At 48.3% G+C, this 26,392-nt stretch overlaps 1 protein-coding gene across 3 annotated transcripts in view; it reads left to right on the forward strand.

Annotated features, from left to right (window-relative positions):
• The first annotated feature begins 11,091 nt into the window (after nt 1-11,091).
• The window catches only part of LOC115094054 (sodium- and chloride-dependent neutral and basic amino acid transporter B(0+)-like), a 556,325-nt gene continuing 541,024 nt past the window's right edge, over nt 11,092-26,392 (forward strand). For 2 of the 3 annotated variants that reach the window (XM_029606706.1, XM_029606708.1), the window contains exon 1: nt 12,087-12,148. In XM_029606706.1, coding sequence (XP_029462566.1) covers nt 12,104-12,148 — 45 coding nt within the window. In that variant the 5' untranslated portion in view covers nt 12,087-12,103. Of the gene's footprint in view, nt 11,247-12,086; nt 12,149-26,392 lie in introns of those variants that run through there. The other variant, XM_029606707.1, reaches the window with a different exon arrangement.

Raw genomic sequence — 26,392 nt, forward strand, 5'->3', positions numbered from 1 at the left:
TAGGTTTTCCCCGAACTGTGTCTCTCACCCCGCTCCTCGGGATCCCCCACAGTACTCTTTCTACTAGCTCCTATGATCACGTGGCTGTGACGCAGGACGCACTGTTCCTCTACACTCTACTGTATCTCCTGCTGCAGCTGACCTCACCTCCTGATGGTGAGGACCTGTGGGGGTCCTCCTCACAGGTAGTATCAACCTTCACCTCAGGCCAAGGGTCCACGAAACCCATGAATCCCAACATTTAGGATGCAAAAACCCAATGGGAAAGTACAGTATCGGAGGTGAAATTCTTCAAAGCACAAAGGAAGAACAGCATCTGAGGGTAATTGTATCTGATGGTTTTTCCTGGTAGATGGCTTTCTAGATGACACAAGGACATCCTGTATTTCCATTGGAATTTGTTAGTGGCTCAATACTGCCCTTTCAACCTCCAGGCAGTGAGGTGTAGGTAGGTATGCATGGGATGGAGGGGAGGTGCCACAGAGAGTCATACTAGGCATGCATACCAGGGTTGCCCGGGCCACACCAGGGCGATGAGAATGAGGTCCGCGATATCCTCCATGAACTTCTGAACCATCTGTAACAGTAGAGGAATCGGGGGATAAGACCCCTTTTCCATGGAATGAGAAATGAGTCCCGAGCAAATCTTTCCCTGCTTGGGTAGTCGGAGCAAAAATTGTTCACCTTTCTGTTGATCACTTTCACAAAGAGATCAATGCAAGGCATAGTCCACTCCTGAAATAGATTGTTCGCTACCTCTTGGTGTAGAGCCTATTTGTGGGGGTGAAAAATTCTGCTCAGTTTGTCCGCCCTGGTGTTGGCCACACCAGGTAGGTACATGGCTTGCAGAGAGACTGATTATGTCTCCTCCACCCAATCCAGGATTGCCACGGCTTCTCGACATAGGCTTAAGGAACCTGATCCTCCTTCTTTGTTGATGTAGAACATGGCCACTTGGTTGTCTATGTGGATCATGACTACCTTGCTACGAATTAGGTGATGAAAAGGGCGGAGTGCGTTCTTTATAGACCGCAGTTCCAGGAAGTTGATCTGCTAAGATTGCTCCCACGATGACCAGAGGCCTTGCATTTGTAGAGGCCCCAGGTGTGCTCCCCAACCCTTGGTGGAGGCATCCGTGGTGAGAATTAATTGATGAGATGGAGAGCAGAATGGTACCCCTGTTACTAGGGAGGCTGGGATCACCCACTAGCTTAGCTCCTTCCACATGGAGGGGGTGCAGCACACTGTCCGGGACAGCAGATGGACGAACTGTACCCACTGTTGCTTGAGGCCCCATTGCAGGCGTCGCATATGGAGGCGAGTGTGAGGAACCATGTATATGGCTGCTACCAAGTGGCCTAACATTGTCAGGATCCAACGGACAGAAGCGTGCCTGCAACACATGAGCTGTGCTGCTAAGGATTGAAGTGTCTCAGCTCGGTCGGATGGTAGAAACGCATTCCTCACTGTCATGTTTATCAATGCTCCAATGTACTGAAGCACTTGCATGGTCTGGAGATTGGACTTCTCATAGTTGATTAGGAAACCCAGGTTCTCCAGGCATTGGATTGTCGAGGCCAGGTGTCATTGCAAATGGGCGGCACTTGACATGACTATTAGCCAGTCATCCAGGTATGGAAACAGCTGAATGCCCTATTTTCTCAAGTGGGCCATCGCTGCCGCCAGATGCTTTGTAAACACTCTCGGCACAGACAAAAGTCCAAAGGGGAGGATTTTGTACTGGTAATGACAGGCATTCACCTGAAAACATAAGTATCGCCAGGACCCAGGGTTCACTGGAATCTGGGAGTATGCATCCTTGAAGTCCAGCGAAGACATTCAATTGTTGGGCTGAAAAAAAGTCAGAATAGACTTGAGAGACGTTATCTTGAACTTTTCCCTCAGTAAAAATTTGTTGAGGGCTCATAAATCCAGTATAGGGTGGAGACCCTCTTTCTTCTTGGGGATGAGGAAGTATTAGGAGTAAAACCCTTCATTCTACTCATCAATGGGCACCTGCTGAATCAAGCGGTGTTGGAGGAGGTTCCAAACTTTGCCCTGGAGCAGGGTTGTTTGGTGTCTGAACCCTGGGCATCGGACCAGTCACATCCCCGTCAGAGGCAGTGTGGATGAGGTGGGTCTTCAAGGAGTGCAGGCACTCGTATAGGTACTGGGTTATATAAAATTGGTGCTGCTGAATCTTCACATTCAGCATGCTTGCCTGGTAAGTTCTCTTCCCAAAGTCATCCAGATATTTACAGTCCCTGCCCCATGTGGTGTTAGAGTGGAGGCAAGTCTTCTTGGATCGCTTCATTGAAGACTCTACAACCACTGAGGCATGGGGAAGCTGCACTGTACTGTAATAAGGTGACTGTCACATCCTGAACTTCAGGTCAGTCTTCCTAGAGGTGGGTTGAGCCGAGAATGGGGAATCCTAAGTTTCTGCCATTACTGCATCCAAAACAGCATGAGATGGCAAGAAGGTGGGCTCCGCTAGGACTTCAAATATTTTGAGAATTCCCATAATCTTTTTGCGGGGGTCCAGGATCTTCTTTGTCTCGATACCTATCTGAGTCCCCACCTTCTCCATGAATTTTGAATAAGAAAGGTCTTCTGGGGTAGAGCAGGATTCCGATTGTCCCTCAGGTGGGTTCAAGGGGATCCCCATGGAGAACCCCAGAGAGGAAGGGGAGAAATCCTCCGGTGCAGTCTGGTTGAGGCGAAGTAGGGGAATGCTTGCCATGGTGCTCTGCTAGGGAGTGTTCCCTGGGAGATTGTGATGGTGATTTATTTGGTCACAGTGGGGAGTTTTGAGGAGGACTAGATGGACCCTCATCTGCATTCTCCCAGGTATGAAAGAACTGCGAAAGGATCTGGGAGATCTGAATCATGGCCTGCGATGAGAGAGGATCTCTGGTGAAGCCCCGCATTTGGCTTGCAATGTGGAAAAAAAGGTGGTGCAACGTGGGAAAGACAGAAGCCTTCTTGTAGCCTTATTCGACTCTATCTGTCACTCCCTGCCCTTGGTGGAGACTGCTGCCCAAAGGATGTCCAAAGGTGGCCCCTGAACGCAGTGTCCCATGTGTTCCTCCCTTCAAGAAGTCTTGTCGTTTTTGCAGGAGCTCTTACAATTGAGGAGAAGTCCTCTTGTGTTTGGAGATAGAGGAAAGGTCCAAGAATACACTCCAATTAATTAGAAGATAGGTGCTACGAGAGGGGCTCAACATCAGACATCTCCAGCTCAAGGAGCTCTCTTGGTGGGAAGCCCCATTCATCCGCTGGTCACCTCTTATGTTGGCGAGGCTCTGCAGGCTGGGGCGCCGAGTGCTTCAGAGTTCGTGCTTCAGGCTCCCCCAACTGCATCAGTTTTTTCTCTTGCACCGGGGTTTCTTGCATCGGGCATGAAGAATAGTGCCGATGCGTCAATTGTCCATGGGCTTTGCTGCCAACTCATGCACTGGTGACTGCGCTGATCTCAATTCCTTGCTTGGAGCATACGCTCACTTCGAGTTTTCAGACAACGCACCCGTGTGTCTGTGTAGCGTATCTCCTGGCACATGCCTCTTTGCCACAGCGTGGGGTCTGTCCTACGCCTCTGATGCATGATCTGCTGTGCCTGACAGCCCTGGGAGCTGTAAGGAGGAAGCTCTTTTGGCCTTGGCCGGCTTGTTCGAGCGAGGACCTAGAGAGAAGTGAGAGAAGCATCAGTCCGAGCCCTCCTCTTGCAACTTGGCGATCTTCATGGCCCTCTGCCTCGGCACGGAGGGACATGCAGCCACAGTGATGACAATTAACCTGGTCGTGATTTGGGCCCAGGCATAAGTAACAATAATTGTGGCCATCCTTTGCCGACATAATTTTGCCGCATTGGCAAAATTTGAATCCTGGGGCGCGCAGAGGCATGGTAGAACTGAAAGTGCTGTTTTGAGGGAAAAAAAGAAGAAATGCGGTTGAAAAAACTCTGAAAAAGAACTGAGAGAGGATTTCTGTGAAGCCCCATGTTTGGCTTGCAACGTGGAAAAAAAGATGATGCAATGTGGGAAAGATGGAACAGCCATGCAGCCGCACAGAGCAAAGCTCTCTGATCTTTGTGAAGCTCGTCTAGGCTGCCCTCTAGTGGACATCCCAGACATCATGGCTAATTCAGCCTGCTTATCGATGGGAAAAAAAGGTCTTATTAGGAAACCAGGCTGCTATAGATCCCTACACAGAAATTACATGCTAGCAAAATACCTCACCTTGGTCACATATGCAGGACCCAGAGAGACCTTCACCAAATACAGAATAAAGAGATCAGAAAGTACAAACAGAAACGTGCTGAGAAGAACTGAAATGGAACCTACAACAAGCCAGCCTCTATATGCAGAGCAACAATGGAAAAGTGGAAACATTACCATTCTTCATAAACCATTAAATAAAATCAAGAAATAGAAAAAATCATAATAGTAAAGTCATATTTGTAAAAAGAATATTTCAAGCCAATTAGAACATAAGAACATGCCATACTGGGTCAGACCAAGGGTCCATCAAGCCCAGCATCCTGTTTCCAACAGTGGCCAATCCAGGCCATAAGAACCTGGCAAGTACCCAAAAACTAAGTCTATTCCATGTTACCAATGCTAATGGCAGTGGCTATTCTATAAGTGAACTTAATAGCAGGTAATGGACTTTTCCTCCAAGAACTTGTCCAATCCTTTTTTAAACACAGCTATACTAACTGCACTAACCACATCCTCTGGCAACAAATTCCAGAGTTTAATTGTGCATTGAGTAAAAAAGAACTTTCTCTGATTAGTTTTAAATGTGCCACATGCTAACTTCATGGAGTGCCCCCTAGTCTTTCTATTATCTGAAAGACTAAATAACCGATTCACATCTACCTGTTCTAGACCTCTCATGATTTTAAACAGCTCTGTCATATCTCCCCTCAGCCGTCTCTTCTCCAAGCTGAAAAGTCCTAACCTCTTTAGTCTTTCCTCATAGGGGAGCTGTTCCATTCCCCTTATCATTTTGGTAGCCCTTCTCTGTATCTTCTCCATCGCAATTATATCTTTTTTGAGATGTGGTGACCAGAATTGTACACAGTATTCAAGGTGCGGTCTCACCATGGAGCGATACAGAGGCATTATGACATTTTCCGTTTTATTCACCATTCCTTTTCTAATAATTCCCAACATTCTGTTTTCTTTTTTGACTGCTGCAGCACACGGAACCGACGATTTAAATGTGTTATCCACTATGATGCCTAGATCCCTTTCTTGGGTTGTAGCACCTAATATGGAACCCAACATTGTGTAATTATAGCATGGGTTATTTTTCCCTATATGCATTACCTTGCACTTATCCACATTAAATTTCATCTGCCATTTGGATGCCCAATTTTCCAGTCTCACAAGGCCTTCCTGCAATGTATCACAATCTGCTTGTGATTTAACTACTCTGAACAATTTTGAGTCATCTGCAAATTTGATTATCTCACTCATCGTATTTCTTTCCAGATCATTTATAAATATATTGAAAAGTAAGGGTCCCAATACAGATCCCTGAGGCACTCCACTGCCCACTCCTTTCCACTGAGAAAATTGTCCATTTAATCTTACTCTCTGTTTCCTGTCTTTTAGCCAGTTTGCAATCCATGAAAGGACATCGCCACCTATTCCATGACTTTTTACTTTTCCTAGAAGCCTCTCATGAGGAACTTTGTCAAACGCCTTCTGAAAATCCAAGTATACTACATCTACCGGTTCACCTTTATCCACATGTTTATTAACTCCTTCAAAAAAGTGAAGCAGATTTGTGAGGCAAGACTTGCCTTGGGTAAAGCCATGCTGACTTTGTTCCATTAAACCATGTCTTTCTATTTGTTCTGTGATTTTGATGTTTAGAACATTTTCCACTATTTTTCCTGGCACTGAATTCAGGCTAACTGGTCTGTAGTTTCCCGGATCGCCCCTGGAGCCCTTTTTAAATATTGGTGTTACATTTGCTCTCCTCCAGTCTTCAGGTACAATGGATGATTTTAATGATAGGTTACAAATTTTTACTAATAGGTCTGAAATTTCATTTTTTAGTTCCTTCAGAACTCTGGGGTGTATACCACCCGGGCCAGGTGATTTACTACTGTTCAGTTTGTCAATCAGGTCTACCACATCTTCTAGGTTCACCGTGATTTGATTCAGTCCATCTGGATCATTACCCATGAAAACCTTCTCCATTACGGGTACCTCCCCAACATCCTCTTCAGTAAACACCGAAGCAAAGAAATCATTTAATCTTTCCGCAGTGGCCTTATCTTCTCTAAGTGGCCTTATCTTCTCTAAGTGCCCCTTTAACCCCTCGATCATCTAACGGTCCAACTGTTAGAATATCAAAAATTTCCCAGCATAAAAAAAAATTTCAAAAATCTGATGAGTAAAAAAATCCAATTAAAAAATGTTCTACTCCCCCCTCCAAAAAATACATATTTCAAAAGAGCAGAATCAAATTGCACCCAATAATTGAAACTAATAAGGATTTAAAAATCTGCCCTCCATACCCGAGATCTGATTTCCAGTCACTTTGAGATTGTCGTGGATTGGGGGAGGTAGGGCTGCACAAATGTTATCTTCTCTCTCAACACAGGCACAATAACACATTCATTCTTTCACACACTCTCCCTTTCTAACATACACAGTCTGCCTCTCTTTCATCCTCACAGATACATTATGTGTGTATGTGTGTGTGTGCCTGTGACACATAGGCTCTCACAGGCACAAAACATACACAAACACACAAGACTGACACAGACACTTTGACAGGCAGATAGGTTCTCATACAGACACACACACATGCACACACAAACAGGCTCTCAAACGTATACAGTCTCTCACTCATTCACAAATATAAACAAGCTCACACACGTGGCCTCCTGTTATCATCAGGCCATGGTGGGATGAGTTCCACCATGGACCTGTGAGCCTCCTGTCCTGTTGTCTTTGGACCATGGCGGGATGAGCTTCACGATGGCCCCGAGGGCCTCCTGCTATCTTCAGGCCTTACGGCCACCAATCTTCCTGCTTTGGGGGGGGAGGGAGCGGAAGCTGTGAATGGACATTCGTGCATGCATGCTCATACCCGGAAGAGAGGCCCTCTCCTTTGGTTGCTGGCACTCTCACCTTCTTCAGCCGCCAGCTGGTTAGGCTCCGCTGTCGGCCTACGGCCTCTCTTGTTGCAGTCGGGCCCGCACCTCCTGAAGTGTGCTACCCCATGCAAATGTACGATATGAACACCCGGTCACGTTGGGCCTGTGCATGCTGCCACAGCCTTCTAGTGTTCCTGATTCCTTGCCTCATCCAGCCTTGTCTCTCCAGCCTTGCCCCTTCAGTCTTGCCTCATCCAACCTTATCTTCTCTAGCCTTCCTTGTCCAGTCCATCTTGTCCAGTGTCTTCTGGATTTCAACTTCTTGCTGGGATCTGACCATGATTTCTTGCTGCCTGGACTTGACCTCTTGCTGTAGTTGGATGCACTGGGCTAGCCTCAAAATGGCTTGAAGTGTAAGGATGTGCAGGTAAAAAAATTTGGTTTTGTTTTTTTGTTTTCGGGGGTTTTTTCATTTGTGTGAAAAAAACAAATCAGACATTAGAAAAAACAAAACAGACATGACCAAATAACAAAAATGGGACCTCCCAAGGCCTCTCACCCACTTGAAAAATGTTAGGGCCAGGATTCCCCCTCCTCCAGCCCCACCCAATCTGATGGGGATCTGCTGGTGTGGCCTAGGCCTAGGCCCAAGCCGAAGTCTCGACCTTGCATAGGCTGACACTGCGGTAGATTGCTGAGACCTTGGCCTCAGCGTACTCAAGGCCATCGCCTGGGCCTAAGTCACAGCCTGGACACAGGCCTGCCACCAAGGCCTGTCCCAAAGGCCAGGTCCCAATGCTGGGGCCAGAGCTAGGACACAGGCCATTACCTGCTATTAATCAAGTTGACTTAGAAAATAGCCACTGCTATTACTAGCATGCTATTACTAGCATCAGTAGCATGGGATATACTTAGTTTTTGGGTACTTGCCAGGTACTTGTAGCCTGCATTGGCCACTGTTGGAAACAGGATGCTGGGCTTGATGGACCCTTGGTCTGACCCAGTATGGCAATTTCTTATGTACAGGCCCGAAGCTGCAATGCAGCTTGGATGCCTGGTCCTGATGCATGTGCCTCGCCCTAGGTGAGAGCCAGACCCATGTCCGATGCTGTGCCCCAGCCTTTAGGCTGGGTTTCGACGCCCAAGGCCTGGCTTGGAGGCTGGTTCCTGATGCCTGAGCCTCATCCTAGGGTCAGGCCCAGGCCTTGGAACTCTAATAAAGCGGTCCTCTTCTTTTGTCATAAACTAATGCCGTGTGCTGGGGTTGCACTGGAGTTAATTAATTCTGGTGCATTCATATCAGCAGATGGTGCCATTTTGATGTACAGAAGAGGGATGCTTTGTTGGAGGTCTGAGGCTTCAGCTCCAAGCTTGGGCCTGACTCTAGGTTGAGGCCCAAGCATCAGGTCTTGGCCTCCAGGCCAAGTCCCAGCATCGGGCCTGTTTCCATGTCGAGGCCCCGGTATCGTGACCTAGCTTCCGGGCCAGGTAACAGCATTGGGTCTGGAACCTCCAGGTTGGGCCGCAGCAGCGGCTGGGCCCTGGCCTAGGCCGAGGCCCAGGTGTAGGGATGCGGCCTCCAGGCTAGGCCCCAATGTCAGGGCTAGCTCTGGGTTGAGGCCCCTAATGTGAGTCCCAAGGTTCCCGTCTCACATTTAAAGAAACTGGGGAGGAAAAAAAAGTCACATAGCCAAACAGGAAATTGAGCCGCAGTCAGTGCTGACCCCATCTCAAACTGAAGCTAGCAGTCGAGATGGCCCCAATTCCCCCAAAGTATAAAAATAGTTAAAATTTTGCCATTGCTGACGATCAAGGTCCCCCCAGCCCCCACCCCCAAGTTATTAATAAAATATAGGGTCCCAGCCCCCCTTCCTATACCAACCTCACAAGTCAAAAATAGGATCCTGGCTCCCTTCCTATACCACCCCACTTCCCTCTGAAAGTTTTAAAAAAAAATTTAGGATCCAGGCCCCCTCCCACACCCACAGAAACTTAAATTCAAGTTGGGGCTCCCACATCAGGGCCAGTGCACACCTTCATATACAGCCCAACTGGCTCTTTTTTCCATGCGATTGGGGCAAGGTCCAGGGATTGGACCCAGATCACGTGGCCAAGGTCCAATCCTCAGACCCTGCCTCAGTGACATGGCTGGGGTAAGGTCAGTTTGGCATCATTTTGGAAAATGGTACCAACCGGGATGGGTGTGAGGGTGCATCCCAGCTTTACATGGGAGCCCCAATTTCAATTTAAGGTTCTGGGGAGGGGGGCAGAAGATGAGTAGGAACCTGGACTCTAAATATTTTTTTTAGCTTTCTGGGTGGAGGTGGAAGCCTGGACCTAACTTTTTACTTGTAAAGTTGGTATAGGAAGGGGGCGGGACCCTATTTTTGACTTGGAGAGTGGATATGGGAAGGGGGATTAGAACTCTATTTTTTACTTCAGGGATGGGAGAGTGTATAGGAAGGGGCAGGAACCTTTTTTTGGCTTAGGGGAGGAGTGTATATAGTAAGGAGGGCTGGGATCCTAAGTTTTATTGATGATTGGGGATGTGGAGGGGCCAGGATCATCATCATACAGCAACATTTTAATTATTTTTTCACTTTCGGGAATCAGGGCCACCTCAACAGGTAGCCCTGGATTGAGACGAGGGTCAGCACTGACCCCTGCTTAACCTCCCCAAGTGGCCATGAGATTTTTTTGAGGGGCCAGAGGCCCTTTAAGGTGATGGTGGTCCCTTGAGGTTGGGACCGCCATCACACTAAAGGCCCACTAGGTGCATTCTTTTGCTCCACGGTGTTTGCCTGTGAAACAAAAGTATGTGCCATAGAACCATGAATTTTTTTTCAGGGGAGGGGCCCCACTATTGCAGTGACCCCCTCCACAATAGTGGAACCCTTTCCATGAAAAAACTTTGCAGCTTAGTGGCTCTAGACCTTAGACTGTAAACCCGCTGGGTATATGGAAATACCTACAGTGCCTAAATGTAATCCACTTTGATGTGCCTGAAAAGTGAAATTAAAAAAACAAAACACTTAGATTATTTAAGCAGAATATTCAACTGCATTTATTTGAATAAAAAGTACAGCTGAATATACTCAGCGAAAGTTACCCAGAATAATGTTACCTGGGTAACTTTGCCGCTCACTGGGCTTTTGAATATTGATTTAAAAAAGTAGAAGCCAGCGGCATCTGGTAAATGTTCCCTCCCACCACTCAGGATAAAATAAAAATGTAGAGTGGGCCAAGTGGCATCCCCTCCCACCCCTCCATGATATTTTAAAACATATAGTGCAGCATAAGTGGAATGTGCTGCCTCCCCCCCCTCCAATCTTAAAAAATGTGCTGGAGTGGCACTTAGTATTCAACCAGCAGGCTCTTCCTTCTACTGGGCTTCCAAGTCTCTTATCCAGTTCACGGGAGGGGGTGGGGGCATGGGGATTTGCAGCAAGATGTTTTTCAAGGTAGAGGATGAAGAGAGTGGGTATTTGGGTTGCTCAGCCTATGCTTTTAAAAAATGTATCTTGGAGGTTGGGAGATGGGCTTTCTTAGTCTGTGCCATTATATTTTTTTTTTATCCTAGGGAACAGGAGGGAGGAGAGGTCGGTTATCCTCCACCTGTTAGTTTCTTATTTTAGTTTTCTGGTAAGAATTAGCTGAATAACTCTATTGCAACCTGCATTGATGCCTTGTTGGAATAATGGGTAACGGAGCTATATGAAATAAATAATAAATAAAATACAGTTATCCAGCTAACTAGAAATATTGTTGTCTGAAGTTACCTGGATAACTGATGTAAATAGGGTCCAAAAAAAACAAACTAATGACCTGGGGCTCTGGAGGCTTGTTGGTGGTCTGTGGATGGTGAAGCGACCTGAGCCAGCTGATGAAAATAGGCTGCATTGAAACCAGGTAACGATGGGCAGATCTAAGAGGGAGGTGGCAAGCAGATCTGCCAGTCCTCTCAACAAGGTCCGCAGGTGAGGGCGCAAAGGGAAGACCCTCGGCAGGGAGGCGCGAAGCAAGAGCGAGAGACCCGTGATAGGAGTGATCTGTAAGGGGAGAGGGCCGGTATGAGTGAAGCGGCATTGCGCTGCTGAAGGAGCCGACCCTCCTGCAAATAACCCGGGTAGGTAAGGCCACAAGGTGCGAGGGCGGCCGCACCGTGAGACTGGGAGTTTGTTTTCCAGAGTGGGCCGAAGACCACGGGGGGGGGGAGCCGAATCAGCTGATGGAGGGGAAGCTGAGTGGCGGGCGGCTGCCACTGCCGGTTTCCTGCAGCAGCGTGGGGCTGTCGGGTGAGTCTCTGAATTTTGTGCCGCCGCAGTTTTGAATAAAATGGCTGCAATTGACGTCGGCGCTTTAGGAAAGTCCGACGCCGAGGTGAGCACCTCTTGGCCGCAGTCTGTGATGTCATTAATGGGGGTGGGGGGCTATCCATTAAGGTAAAGTAAGTTAAACTAAGCAAAATTAAAACAAAACAAAGGTTGGACACACTGGGCACCTGACTGATCTCACCTCCCTGCCTTCCAGAGCAAGTTTTAAAAATAGAAAATGCCCCGATGGAAGCCCTGCCGATGTAAGAACTTAAACCCCCCTAAAACATGTTAAAACCCAGGGAATTTTGGTGGCCTTCACCAGAAGGGGTCCTAAGAACCCTGATCCAGCTATTAGGAGTAGCTTTAAAAGAAAAATGGTAAATGCCAAAGAAGGAGTATTAGATCCCATTAAAGCTTTTAATTGCATAAATAAAGAAGGGAGGAACGGGCAAATATGTTTTGCCTCCGGGCAAAATGCTTTGTGAATCGGCAGCGAGGTGAAAATCAGTATTTACAAGACGACGGTAGCCTCCGTCTGCCCCTCAGTTCCATGGCCCATCCAAAAGCATCCTTGAAAAGTGAGGGGGGAGGGGAGGGCGGCGACCAAAGGCGTTCCAAAGCCGTTGCTGAGGGTTGCCTAGAAACGGCTCCACTGGCGTCGGCCGAAATGGCAGGTATAGGTGTGGGCTCGCTGAGCCAAGTCAGCGCACAGGTATGATTACAAATATTAAGAGGAGCAAGAAGGTATGACAGATCTCTCAGGGACCCAGGGCTTAGGACTTTGAATGCCGTTCAGCGAGGAAAGACCCTGACAGTTTAGAATTTGGCAGAGAGGAAAGGCTGGTCCCCCCTCCCCAGGCCTTAAATAAGTTTTGAAACATTTTAAATATAAGAAAGGACAGATGAACACATTAAAGAGGAATGAATTGGAAGTGTTAATGTTAAGGCTGCTCCATGATGAATTAGAACAGCAAAATTTAACAAGAGGAACATTGGGGGAAAAAAATGGTATGACAGAAGGACATCACCTCTGCTCAATACGCTGCCTGGTTCCCAACTGCCTAGGTCCTCGCTCTCTTCACCCACCAGCCCTGCCGTCCACCAATGGCGAGGCAGCATTCGAATTTGCTGCCTCCCATTGGTGCCTGTCTAACTCTCCTCCCCTAAGCCCCCCCTCTCTCCCTCCTTCCTAATCCTTGCCTCCTACCGACGCTCGAGCCTGCGTTAATGGTGGCGACCCCGGACCAGCCGGATCGCCTTCTCATCTCACACATACAGGCCGATGCAATATTGTGTGCTTAGGCTAGTGCACAGGTTAACCCGCAGTTGGATGTGCGTTTTGGAAAATGGCGCCGGCCATATGGCCATATCGCAAAATGGCGCCGGTCGTACGGCAACACGATTCGAGTGCAGGAGGTCGTTACTGGACCCCCAGGGACTTTTGGCCAGCTTGGGGGGGCCTCCTGACCCCCACAAGACTTGCCAAAAGTCCAGCGGGGGTCCGGGAATGACCTCCTGCACTCGAATCGTGTTGCCGTACGGCCGGCGCCATTTTGCGATATGGCCATATGGCCAGGTGCCATTTTCCAAAATGGTGCCGGCCGTACGGCAACACGATTCGAGTGCAGGAGGTCGTTCCCGGACCCCCGCTAGACTTTTGGCAAGTCTTGTGGGGGTCAGGAGGCCCCCCAAGCTGGCCAAAAGTCCCTGGGGGTCCAGCGGGGGTCCGGGAGCGATCTTCTACGCTCGTGACATTGGGGACAGGAACCAAAATGGCGCCAGCGCTACCTTTGCTCTGTCATATGACAGGGCAAAGGTAGCGCCGGCGCCATTTTCTATCAATGCACTTGTGGCCCGAGAGTGGAAGATCACAACGGGACCCCCCCACTGGACCCCAGGTAATTTAAGACATTTTGGGGGGGTTCGGGAGGGTGGGGGATTTATTTTAAAGGGTCGGGGTGGGTTTTAGGGATGTTTTAGTGTGCTGGTTTTCCCGCCCTCCCCCTCCCCTCCCCCTTCCCCCGATTTACGATTTTTGACGATAAATCGGGGGAATTCCTATTAAATATCGCCTCTAACGATTTTTGACGATTTAAAATATATCGGACGATATTTTAAATCGTCAAAAAACGATTCACATCCCTACCAGACATAGCGAATGACAACCTACATAAGAAAGCCCGACCCATTGGAATTAGATGACATGCGAAATTCAAGCTACCCACTAAGGATTGAAGCTGTGTTAGTATTCGTGATAGTTGTGGGTGGATCCTTGGGCTGGTGGCAGATGACCACGCCCACGGGGGAAGATCCTGAGAGGGACCACCGGTCAGGCTCAGAGTTGGGAGACAAACACACACAAGTTCTTTTATTAAACAGTTCTTGAGAACCACCAGAGGTGGCAGTAGTGAACTGGAAGAGCCTGCCTGGGCTGTAGTCCCTCAGGCACTGGAACAGCGATCCCAGGAAGGCTGAGCTGTAGAGAAACTGAGATAGTGAGTAGGCAGAGTATGCAGAGTTCAGGAACATAACCTAGATGGTAACATTCACACTGTAGTCTCTTAGAACAGCCCAGGAGCTGGAATCAAGTAGGCCCTCGTGGAGTGAGTGCCTGGTTCCAGGGAAAGCTCTGAGAGAGAGATGGTAACTCGCTGGTGTAGGCAGCGGTGACTTCCTGGCAGAAGTTATATTCAGTAGCAGGTCCGGGAACGTGGGCCCTCGAGCGAGTACCAGTTCCAGACTGTGACCTAAAAAGTAAAGAGAGAGCGAGGCCCCCGAGGAGCGGGTACCCCTGGTAAAGTCTGAGGAGGCAGAGTAGCAAGGTAGGTGGAGAGCGAATCCCATCCGCAGTGATACTTGGAGGCAGCTAGGTATGAATCCGTTTGCTAACTCGATTAGCGAAATGAAAGACCTATAATTATCTGAAGATGATGATGTCATCTCAGGGTGACGCCCCTGAGGTTCGTGCCACTGCTGGTACTTGAGTCTGGGCCACACCGCGCATGCGCCCTTAGGCCTCAGGAGAACATGGTGGAAGGCAGCGTCTAGCCGGTACAGGAACACCGGATGAGGTCGGCAAGATGACGTCGCGGCAGCCAAACTTCCATCAACCCAGGAGGGATTTGCCAAAGAGGTAAGGCGGGCAGAGTGGAGACATCAGGCAGCAACGGTCACAACAAGCTGACACAAGGTCAATTTTTTGCAAAGTAAGGTCCTACCTACCAAGACCCTCTAGCTCTCGACCTTCTCAACAGGCAAACGAGAGATCATTTCCACAGAATCTATCTCGATACCCAAGAAGACCAGTTGTGTACAAGGCCCTTCTGTCTTGTTCTTTGCAATAGGGTTGCCAAACTCCGAAGCGGTATCATGAAAGCATTTTAATGTTTCTACGCAATCCCACACAGATTCCTTCCCAACAAACAGAAAGTCATCCAAATGGATGAAGTTCTGTGTTTTCACCTTCTTAGTGACTACCCAATGGACAAATATACTAAATTCCTCGAAGTACATACAAGCGATGGAGCACACCCCATAGGCAAGTATTTGTCGAAGTAAAATTCATCATTGAAATAGAAGCCCAATAATGGAAAACTCCCTGGATGGACAGGTAAAAGTTGGAAGGTGGACTCTATGTCCACCTTAGCCATCAAAGCACCCTTTCCACAATGCCGAACATTTTGAACAGCTGAATCGAAGGAAGCGTACTGGACAGTACACAGGTCACGCAGAATAAAATCAATAATGGAATTGCCTTCCTGGAATGAAAGATTATGAATCAGACAAAATTTCCCAAGATCCTTTTTAGGAACTACCAACAAAGGAGATGACCATATCATCAAATGGAGGTTCCACAAAAGGACCCCCAATCCTTCCCAGTTCAATTTCAACCCTCAATTTGTCACGGACAACATGCTTCAGTTTCCTAGTGGAGAGGCAATTTTGCCTGCATCCGACCCCAACAGGATCCGAAAAATTAATTTGAAAACTGAACTGAAACCCATGAAACAAAAGTAATGCAACATCGGTTGTAGGATATAGTCTCAGCCATGGCAATAAGGCCACAACTCTAATAGGAGTCGGAGCCAACCCACCAAATTCACTTAGAGGACCACATAACAGTGGATCTCCCGCTGGCCGCGTCCCCAGACCACTTTGGACATTTTGTAATGGGGTGACTGGCACTGCAACACGAGCATGCTTGCCAGAATTTGCAGTCCGGAAAGTTACAGGTGGAACGATTTAACCGCCAGCACACATCGAGGGGCACAGTCCCAGCTCTTCCCATGCCACCCTGCACGGAAGCTGAACGAGATGGCCACCCAACTGTGCCACCGACAGCCCCACCCATGCTACTTCCAGAAGCAGAAGATACCTTGGAGTTCATCTGGGTCAACCACAGCCCCACATCCTGCGTACCCCACACATAAATTTGTTTTCCTTCATACGATCACGGAAATGCTCATCGTAGTTGAGCCATGACCACCCTTCATACACCTTACTGGCAGCCAATATGGCATCGGCATAAGCCAGTAGAGGCCCATACTGCGACGGATCATGACACTCAACCACACTAGCCAAGCATAAAAATGATCAACTCTAATTGAGTATATTGTGCACGACCTTCTTTTGTATACCAGGAAAGTGCTCCACACTCCCTTTCTTCTTTTTGTCCTTCCTCTTTCCCCTATGGCCCTTCAAAAGCTGAAAAATATCAATATATTTACGCTGCCTAATTTTTTTTCTAAGGGATTGAGCTATGTCCTCCCACAACTCAGTAAAAGTTATCAGTGCTGGAGCCCTCTTCCCCCCCCCCCCCTTTCACTGCTGTTGCCATTGAAACCACTGGAGAGGGAGACGAAGACCCCAATGAAGAAGAAGAAGAGGAAGAGTCTGAAGAGCTAGACCTAGCCCACTTCTTCCTCACCTTAGACTTGTCCCTCTTCTTCACCTCAGAAATCACGGACTTGTTCCTAGCATCAGAAGCAACCCCCACACAACCTCACCAGGAAGCAAACCACCGGTCATAGCCCCGGGGACGACGGACAACAAAATTGCTACACCCAAAACCTGACCCTCCTCCCTCAGAGTAATGGTTGGCTCACCCTGCTGCTCGGAATCACGACCAGGCTGTCCAGAAGTTGTAGTTGACAGGCAAGGTGCGTTAGCTGCCACAGATGCTGGATCTTCCTCTCATTGTGAAGGACCAGGACCATCAATGGGCTCCTGGAACGGTTAAGCCTGCGAAGGAAAAGGAGCAGCCGGAACAACTGGATTGAAAGACCCCATTGCCCCATATGTACTTGGAGGGGCCAGAGGAAAATCAAAACCAGGATCTCCAACCCATTGGGTAACCCGCACCAGCATGCCAAGAACTCTGTGCTGGAGATCCAGGAGTGGCTCCAGCAAATTCAAAACAGGGAGGCCATAGACTCAGTGAAATACCCCACACTCCTGCACCCATTGAAGGAGACCTCCCTTGCAGACCGGGACCCCTGCCAAAATGTCTGGGAACTCTCGCCCCCAGTGGGAGGCGTCGACACCCAAGTATCCCAAGCAGTGCACACATTGGTGGGAATTAATTCCCCGCCGCATCCCCAACCACCCAGAAAACCAGGTCCCATAAAGGGACCAGACCCGTCATCCCCCACGGGGGCCTCCCCACCGGGATGCTGAACTCCCACGGCAGTTGCCCCTCCCCACTCCAGACATGATTTAAACCCAACCCACTCAGGCCTGGCCCAACCAAAACCCCCAGGAGCTGAAGAAGTGCCAGGAACAGAACCAGCACTCGCTCTGCAAGCCACAGCATCCAATGCAGGAGCACTGATCGGTTCAGCACCGGACAGCTCCCTGCAAGCTACAGTGCTGGCTGCTGAAGCAGGAGGAGGAGCAGCGATGACATCACGAGAAGAGGAAACAGGCCCGGGGATACCTGTAGGATCCGTGGTGGAAGTTGAACTAGGCCCCACCACAGTATCGCGGGAATTGTCTTGCGGGAACGACTCACGACTATGCGCCCACGACTGGCCGATCTCTACCACAGACAGCCTGAAGGAGGTCGGCTCCTGCCTCCCACTGATCAAAAAGACACCATTACCCTGCGCACTCACCAAGGAGGGGCTGGTCGGGCCCGAGTGGGGGTGTTCGCCACTGCCCCGCACATCTCTCGCTGACACCACACAATCATACCGGTTTTCTGGAATCAGTTGTCTGTCATCGCTTGCTTCTGGGACCTCCGATGCCATGGTGGCCTCCTCGGACTCCATCAGCCAAAGATCCAACTCCCTGCACCATGCCAAGAACCAGGAGAGCAGCGGGAAGAAACAGCAAAGCAGCAAGCAGGAGCGGCGACAGGCAAGTGACTCTTGTCTAGCCATGCGCAGCACCCAAATCCCTTTTGCTCCACCCACTCCTGACACTCCTGGCCCTCTGGGAACCAATTAGTTCCCAAAGCCCACATGGTTTAAATTTAAACCACATGCTACCTAACGGCCTGGAGAACCAGTCCCATGAGCACCCGCTTGCTCACCCCCTTACCCCAGCTGACAACCAGGTCTGCTACCAAAGCAGGCCTGGGACCATATTACTTCTGGCAGGCAGGTTCGAGACCTGTCTGCCTTCCCATAAGTGCACTGTCCTTTCTCATAGACCAGGGCTACTTTGATTATTTATATTTTTAAATATAATTAGTCTAACAGAGTTCCACTTAGCCGCTGAGGAAAACACTGAGGGAACTTGACACACTAAGTCTGCAGAAGCATCTTGGTATAGGGAGGCAGCCTTTCTTTTTGATTTTGTATAGAGCAGGCTAGTATGGAGAAGACTCAGAAAACCCATGCTAAACAGGAGATAAAAGCCACAGTAGGATTATCATAGATTATTACATTGACCTTTTTGTCTTTCCTGTCCCTCCTCACCCTCTGAACTTCAAGACTATGACAACAGGAAGGAGACAGTTAAAGAAAGCTGCTCTCACTGTCCCTATGAATACCAATCCTTCTTCATGTTAGAGATAGAAAGCTAGGCAGACCAGGGATATGAATCTTACATAACATGTTTAATATAAAGTCCATTTTCAACCTAATACATGTTTTCACTTCTCCAGAGAATAAGGTTTATTATAACAAATAGAGCTAGGCTTTAAAAAATATATTTCCCGTCGATAGCAGGGCTGAATTAGCCATGCTGTCATGGGATCTGTCCATCAGGTCCGGGAGGCGGAGCTTGATAAAGCAGAGGTTGATTTTTGTATCCTCTGCGCCTGCGCGTGTGTGTTCCCGCGCAGGAAGATCTATTCTCCTTAGTCTGTTTCTTCTGCGTGCGGGATCGCATGCGGAGCCAACACTCTCCTCATGTCGAAGTCTGGATTTAAACGCTGCCGCTGCAATCGCGTAATGTCGGTCACGGACGGCCATGACCGGTGTTACCGTTGCCTCGGCAGCGCACATGATGTGTCAAACTGCGAATATTGTGCTAAAATGTCGCCCAGGGCGAAAAGACAGAGGGCCTATAGGCTGCGGGAGCTCCTCAGCACTCCTGAAGCATCGGAGGCCCACTCTTCACCGGGACCGGTGAAGAGGTTGAAATGTTCGGCACTGAAGGCTTTATCAGACAGCCAGGTAACAGGGGAGCAGGGCCCTGCAACCCTTCATCGCCGAAAATCGTCCAGTCAGTCGACTTCCAGTCGGGAATCAAGACGAGGCAGATCGCCTCATAGACATAAAGAGAGGTCGCGCCATTTGGCGCCAAGACCAAGGCCAACATCACCGCGCCCTAGGCCTCAAGAGATGGCAGCACAGGAGCCGCAGGAATTGCACCACAAGGCTCCGAAGTCGCTGCACCACACAGTGCCGACCCTGCAAGCCAGTACGGCGCCGAAACAGTCGAAGCGCAAAGCGGCGCCGAAAGCGCATGCGGCTCCGGAAAGCACGGCACCGGAAAGCCAAACGGCGCAGGAAGGCCACACGGCGTTGAAAACCCATACGACGCCGAAAAGCCACATGGCGCCGAAGAGCCACATGGCGCCGAAAAGCCATACGGCGCCGAAATGCCATACGGCGCCGAAAAGTCATATGGCGCCGAAAACACCACTACAAACAGAACGGGAAACACCGTGCCTTTCCACAGAAACATTGTTCCATTCGGCATCAGAACTGTCTAAGGAGCAAACAGGATCATTTGTGACAATACCTACAAAGGGAGATTCACATTTATATTCTTTGTCAGCAAGAAAAGAGTCTATGACACAAGAGGTTGGTCACAAACGTAAAAGATCAGATAACCATAGATCTACCTCACGGAGTTCTAAACACAAAAGATCAAGTTCATCTTCGCACAGTTCCCGAAGAACTCATACCCCATCTGACTATCAGGCACCTCTTCAGGAAAAGAGACGGAAGCAAGACCCATACCAGGACCCAAAGAGGAAACATCGCAAGGCTACACAAGTTAATCCTTCGACGTCTAGGTCCTCACTATTGTCCCATCAACGGGAACACACTTCCCCTATATACCTCACATCATCTCAAGCTTCTCCATGTTCGGTTGGTGAACCGGAACGATCAGATCATAGCCCTAGTCCTCGGAAAGATCAACAAAAGCAGAAGAGATCAGCAAAATTGATGCCTCAGGCTACAAAAGATGCCTTCTGGCACTTATCACAATCCTTGTCAGGTTTTTACGAGGCCATAGAGTCATCATTTATCTTAGATAAAGATAAGTCGGGTTCTACTCAAGATCCAGGAACTTCAGAGCCGTTAGACGACATTAGCGAGAAACAATCTCCCCTTGTGGAACGAGCTATCCCACATTCACCTACCTGTTCCGTATCACGAGAACCCGACGGCTCCTTTTTGGATTCACCTACTTCATCAACTGGGTTTCCCTCAGACTCTCCGGAAGGACAACAGGAGCCGTATTCTCCACCTGAGGATCTTTCCTATCCAAAGTTTTTAGAAAAGATAGGGAACATCCTACAACTACAAATTCAAAAGGAACCAGACCCCAGAGCTGAAACATTGGGGTTGTTAAAAATTTTCGATGTTCCAGGAGAGCCTACCACACTTCCACCTCACGAACTACTGCATCGGCTACTCTTAAAGTCATGGGAGACGCCTCAAACCATACAGGCAGTATCCAGAAAATCGGATATCAAATTTAGAATCAAAAAAGAAACTCCGTATGCACTCCCGCAACTACCACATGAGTCAATAGTTGTCGAATCGGCTATGCAATGTTTTAAAAAACCGAAACTACACGCAACCTATCCACCAAATAAAGACCATAGGTATCTGGATGAAGTGGGAAGAAAGATATACCAAAACTCTATGCTCACAACACGCATTATGCACCACCAATTTTATATGGTGCAATACCTGTATGACTGCATTCAAGCAACTAAAGGCTTCCTTTCTACCGCTGGTGGACAACTACCTCAAACCCTACATGATATGGTAGAATGTTCCAGACACCTACTCCGCTCAGTCTATGGGGGCATGGAGACCTCCTCAAGAGCTTCCGCGACAGCCATAGCAGCACGCAGGACGGCATGGCTCCGTTCCAGCTCCATCAGGGAAGATGTTCATGAAAAACTTGCCAACCTTCCCTGTGCAGGGGACAACCTGTTTGGAGCAAAACTGCAGGAAACGGTCGGTAAGCTCAAAGATGAAGCTTTAGCGGTACAATCCCTGCACTCACATGCAACTTACCATCCAACAAAATGCTTTTACCCATACCAGCGTAAGTCCTCCTACGGACGTAGACCTTTCCGACCGTATCAAGGATACCGCTCTCAGACGTACCACACATACCAACCCTATCAAAGACAACAGCCGCAACAACAACAGTCTCATCTCCCTCGTAGGGGTAAACCACGCGCCCAGCGTCAGCACGCGCAACAGCAATCGACTGCCCCTAAACCCACACAGTCTTTTTGAACATACAGCCACCATCACTCCACCTCTCGCCGCCAGGGAGAGTCCAATCCTGTGTTGCGGTTTGGAAACAAATAACATCAGATCAGTGGGTATTGGACATTGTGAGTCAAGGTTATCGTCTTCAATTTCAATCAAAACCACGCCTTCCGCAGTTCCCGTCCGTCAGAACTATGCGGGATCATCCACAACTCTTAACAGGAGATCTCACACCTATGTCAACAGAAAGCCATAGTACAACTAACCTCGAACAACTACAATCGAGGATTTTATTCCCCATACTTCCTAATTCCCAAGAAATCGGAAGGCCTGCAACCTATTCTAGATCTCAGGGAACTCAACAAATTCCTGATAAAAGAGAAATTCAAGATGGTATCCCTGAAGTCAATCCTACCCTTACTGCAACCCAACGACTGGATGTGTTCCATCGACCTGAAGGATGCATATACTCATATTCCAATCCATTCTTCTTCTTGGCGGTACCTTTGCTTCAGTTACAGGCAACAACATTACCAGTACAGAGTACTTCCCTTCGGGTTATCAGCGGCACCCAGAGTGTTCACCAAGTGCATGGTAGTGGTGGTGGCTCATCTCCGACAACAAGGGATGACAATTTTCCCTTACCTGGATGACTGGCTAGTGGTGGCTCCATCACAAGACTGCCTCCTCTGTCAGCTTCGTCAAATTCTGCAATGCTTACACCATCTAGGACTAGTGGTCAATTTCCAGAAGTCGCACCTGAAACTGACACAACAGCTACAATTCATAGGCACTTACCTGAACACCACCCAATCCAGAGCATATCTGCCACAGGACCGACAAGCACAAATGCAAACTCTTCTGAACGATCTGTTACCGAGACCGTCCTCGCCTGCCAGACAAATCCTAGTTGTTCTCGGCCATATGGCAGCGGCCAATTTTCTTGTGCCAAATACCAAGTTACACATGAGACGACTACAATGGGGACTCAAACGGCAATGGAGTCAACATTTCCAACCACTCTCACAATCGAATGTCCTAACCACGGAAATGAAGAAAGACATAGCTTGGTGGCTCCTCCCGTCCACATTGACGAAAGGAGCCTTATTCAGACAACCCATGCACGACTCCGTTCTAACAACAGATGCCTCGCAGAAGGGCTGGGGGGCACATTTAGAGATTCACGAGACACAAGGTCTTTGGTCCTTAGCAGAACAAACGCTGCAAATAAATTTGCTGGAACTTCGAGCAATTCGCAACGCTCTCCAAGCCTTTCAGCAGTTTCTGAAGGGACGAAGAGTCATGGTCTATACGGACAATCAAGTGGCAATGTTCTACGTCAACAAACAGGGGGGTTCGGGTTCGTGGACCCTATGCAAGGAAGCCTTACTCATCTTCCAATTTGCGCACAGACATTGCATACATCTCCAGGCCACATACTTGCCAGGTATAGCAAACACGAGAGCGGACAGATTAAGCCGCATATTCCACCCACACGAATGGTCCCTCAACCGGGAAGTGGTACTCAGTATTTTCACCAGATGGGGAACACCATCGATAGACTTATTTGCGACGGAACTCAATGCACAGCTTCCAAAATTCTGTTCCATTCGCCCAAGCAAGTACCGGATAGCGCAAGATGCCTTCCTCATCCCGTGGACATCGGGTCTCCTATATGCGTTTCCTCCCATTCCCTTGATCACCAGAACAATTAAAAAATGCATAATGGACAATGCACAAATGATCCTTGTCGCACCAGCCTGGCCAAGACAGCCATGGTACAGTTACCTCCTGCACCTTTCCAGCGACCCACCAATGCGACTTCCACAGCGACCAGATCTCCTGTTGCAGGAGCAGGGAACGCTGTTACATCCACTGCATTCATCCCTACACTTAACAGCAGGGAGATTGACAGGCGGTTACTAACAGAACAAAACGTCTCCACCACCGCTCAACGTATCCTATTGGAATCTAGGAAACCCTCCACCCGACGCAATTACCAATACAAATGGAAACGGTATACCACCTGGTGTGTAGCACACCACATATCACCTATGGACTGTTCCCCGCAACAGCTGTTGGACTATCTTCATACCTTATTTGAAACAGGTTTAGCCACGGCTTCGATCAGAGTTCACCTCAGTGCCATTGCAGCCTACCACAGGCCATATAATCAAACCACTATAGCAGCTCATCCTTTGCTTGCACGTTTCCTCAAAGGACTACTACACATTAGACCCCCCACTACCAAACCAGCGGTTCCTTGGAATATCAACCAAGTCTTAGAACAACTCATGCTTTCCCCTTTTGAACCAATGGAATCGGCGCACCTAAAATTCCTTACGTGGAAAGTGGTATTCCTAGTAGCAGTCACCTCAGCCAGACGAGTCAGTGAACTACAAGCACTAGTGCACTATGAACCTTACTTACAATTCTTTCATCAAAAAGTGGTCCTTAGAACTCACCCATCATTCTTACCAAAGGTCATTTCTCAATTTCACCTTAACCAGAGTATAGAACTTCCTACGTTTTTTCCAAAACCCCATGCAACGCCTAGGGAAGCGTTGCTTCACACCCTGGACTGTAAAAGAGCTCTAGCTTACTACAGAAATAGGACGACATCTTCAACACATCCATCGCAACTATTTCTATCTTTCGATCCTAAAGCACCAGGACTACCAGTCTCGAAACGTACCATATCCAGCTGGATAGTCCAATGTATTCAATTCTGTTACGACAAGCGGAATGAGCTTCTCTCGCACAAGCCAAAAGCTCACCAGGTCCGCGCCCTAGCGACGTCATGGGCTCACCTCAAGAACATACAACCCATAGACATTTGTAAGCGGCTACTTGGACTTCCTTACACACGTTTACTATGCATTATTGCCTGGATCAACAAACTTCAGCAGATGCAAGTTTAGGTCACACAGTCCAACAATCTGCAACAGAGCATAACAAGTGATTGCCACTTCTATCATCACGTTTGGGAGCTTGTGACTCCCATGACAGCATGGCTAATTCAGCCCTGCTATCGACGGGAAAAAACAAGTTTGCTTACCGTAAACGTTGTTTCCGTAGATAGCAGGATGAATTAGCCATGCTGACCCACCCTCCTCCCTGGCAATCACATTATATCTAACAAATTTACTGCTTAATCACAGACTGAGGAGAATAGATCTTCCTGCGCGGGAACACACACGCGCAGGCGCAGAGGATACAAAAATCAACCTCTGCTTTATCAAGTTCCGCCTCCCGGACCTGATGGACAGATCCCATGACAGCATGGCTAATTCATCCTGCTATCTACGGAAACAACGTTTACGGTAAGCAAACTTGTTTATATAAAATCACAATTGAAAACTCAGCCAATAAAGTATGGTGATGTTTGTAATATTGATGGGGCTCGGTTTTCTGGATCCATTTGAGACTCCTATTTGCTCCATGGTTTTTCCAGATTCTTTTTGTATGATTGCTGATCATCATCCTGAAAACCTTGCCCAACTTAATATCCAGATTATAGCATAGATTTTAATTTCAGCCCAGCATTCAGCCCAAAGTCTAAACAAGCATTCTCTTAAATGTTATTCTACCTAATATTTCTAGTGCTTGTGAAAGCAAGCTGTTAGATTGACTCCACTGGATACTGAAGCCTTCTATTTATGCACATGACATGTACAACAGGGGCTGTGGCAGTTCAAACATTCCCATGCTCCTTTACCAATGTACCTAAACCCTGCTCTGAATAGACCAGAAAGGATAATTCATGAATATGCAGTTTTTGGCTTTTTCTTGAAACTATCAACAATGGTGCCAATTAGTACCAAACTGAAACAATGACTTCAGTAATGTGGACACCTAGCCAGTAGGTACTACACTGGGACCACCACCTTGTTTTGCATAGAGCATCACACATCTTTCAGATTATAAAGACTTCTAGTTGCTACTAACCTGAGTCAGATTTGAACTGCTGATTTACTCTATAAGCCTCATTCAATACACTGTATCATCTACTTCCCTTCAGAGGTCCCATTTTATTCTGAACCAGGAACAAAATGTCAATCAGACCAGAATTCATATCAGACCAGTTATAAATTATTCCCCAATACAAGGCAAAATGGAATGGCCAATCAGAGAAATTATTTCTCCAGAAGTTGCTCCCCAGGGAAATGCTTGGTTTCCCATCGATAGCAGGGCTGAATTAGCCATGCTGTCATGGGATCTGCCAATCAGGTCCGGGAGGCGGAACTTGTCAAAGCAGAGATCAGAGCTTTGCTCTCTGTAGCTGCGCATGTGTTCCTGCGCAAGAAAGTAATGGAATCTCCTCAGTCTGTTCTTTCCACGTGTGGGATCGCACGCGGAGCTATTCTACTCCTCAGCATTAATAGAACAAAACATGTCAAAATCGGGGTTTAAGCCCTGTAATTGCGGCACGGTAATGTCGGTCACGGATGACCATGACTGATGTTACCGATGCCTAGGACCAGATCACAATCGGGAAGATTGTGAATTTTGCTCAAGGATGTCACCTGTTCTGAAGCCTGTAGGCCCTGAAGCAAAGGGTCTACAGGTTTCAGGAACTTTTTGCCTCACCAGAGCCATCGGAGGCTCATTCGTCACCTGGCCCAGCAATTTTATCGCCTCCCTCAAAAAAGAGGGCATCATTGTGGGATCCTCAGTTCTCCAATCTTGTAGGTAAGGAGGTGGCAAGCCGACAAAGGCCATTGGATTTTCAAAAATCCAAAGAGCCAGAATTGCCGGGGCAGGACACATTGGTGCCAAAAATCTCGGCGCCTAAAACTTCTGCGCCTATGGCGCCTTATGTGCACAGAAAAGGATCGGCGCATAGCACTTCGGCACCTGAAGAAGTATCGGCGCACTGTTATGAACCAGGAGGTTGGACCCTTGATCCGAGGTAACCCAAGGCTTCACCGTCGGAAGGCGAGGAACCCTCTGTAAGTCTTAGGTCGATTGGAAGAAGGAAATCTGGATGCAGGCGCCTCCAGCAGGTCGTGTGATCCAGATAGCTGGTGCCTCCAGCAGGT

This window comes from Rhinatrema bivittatum, chromosome 6 (genome assembly GCF_901001135.1).
Source record: "Rhinatrema bivittatum chromosome 6, aRhiBiv1.1, whole genome shotgun sequence".
Classification (NCBI taxonomy): domain Eukaryota; kingdom Metazoa; phylum Chordata; class Amphibia; order Gymnophiona; family Rhinatrematidae; genus Rhinatrema; species Rhinatrema bivittatum.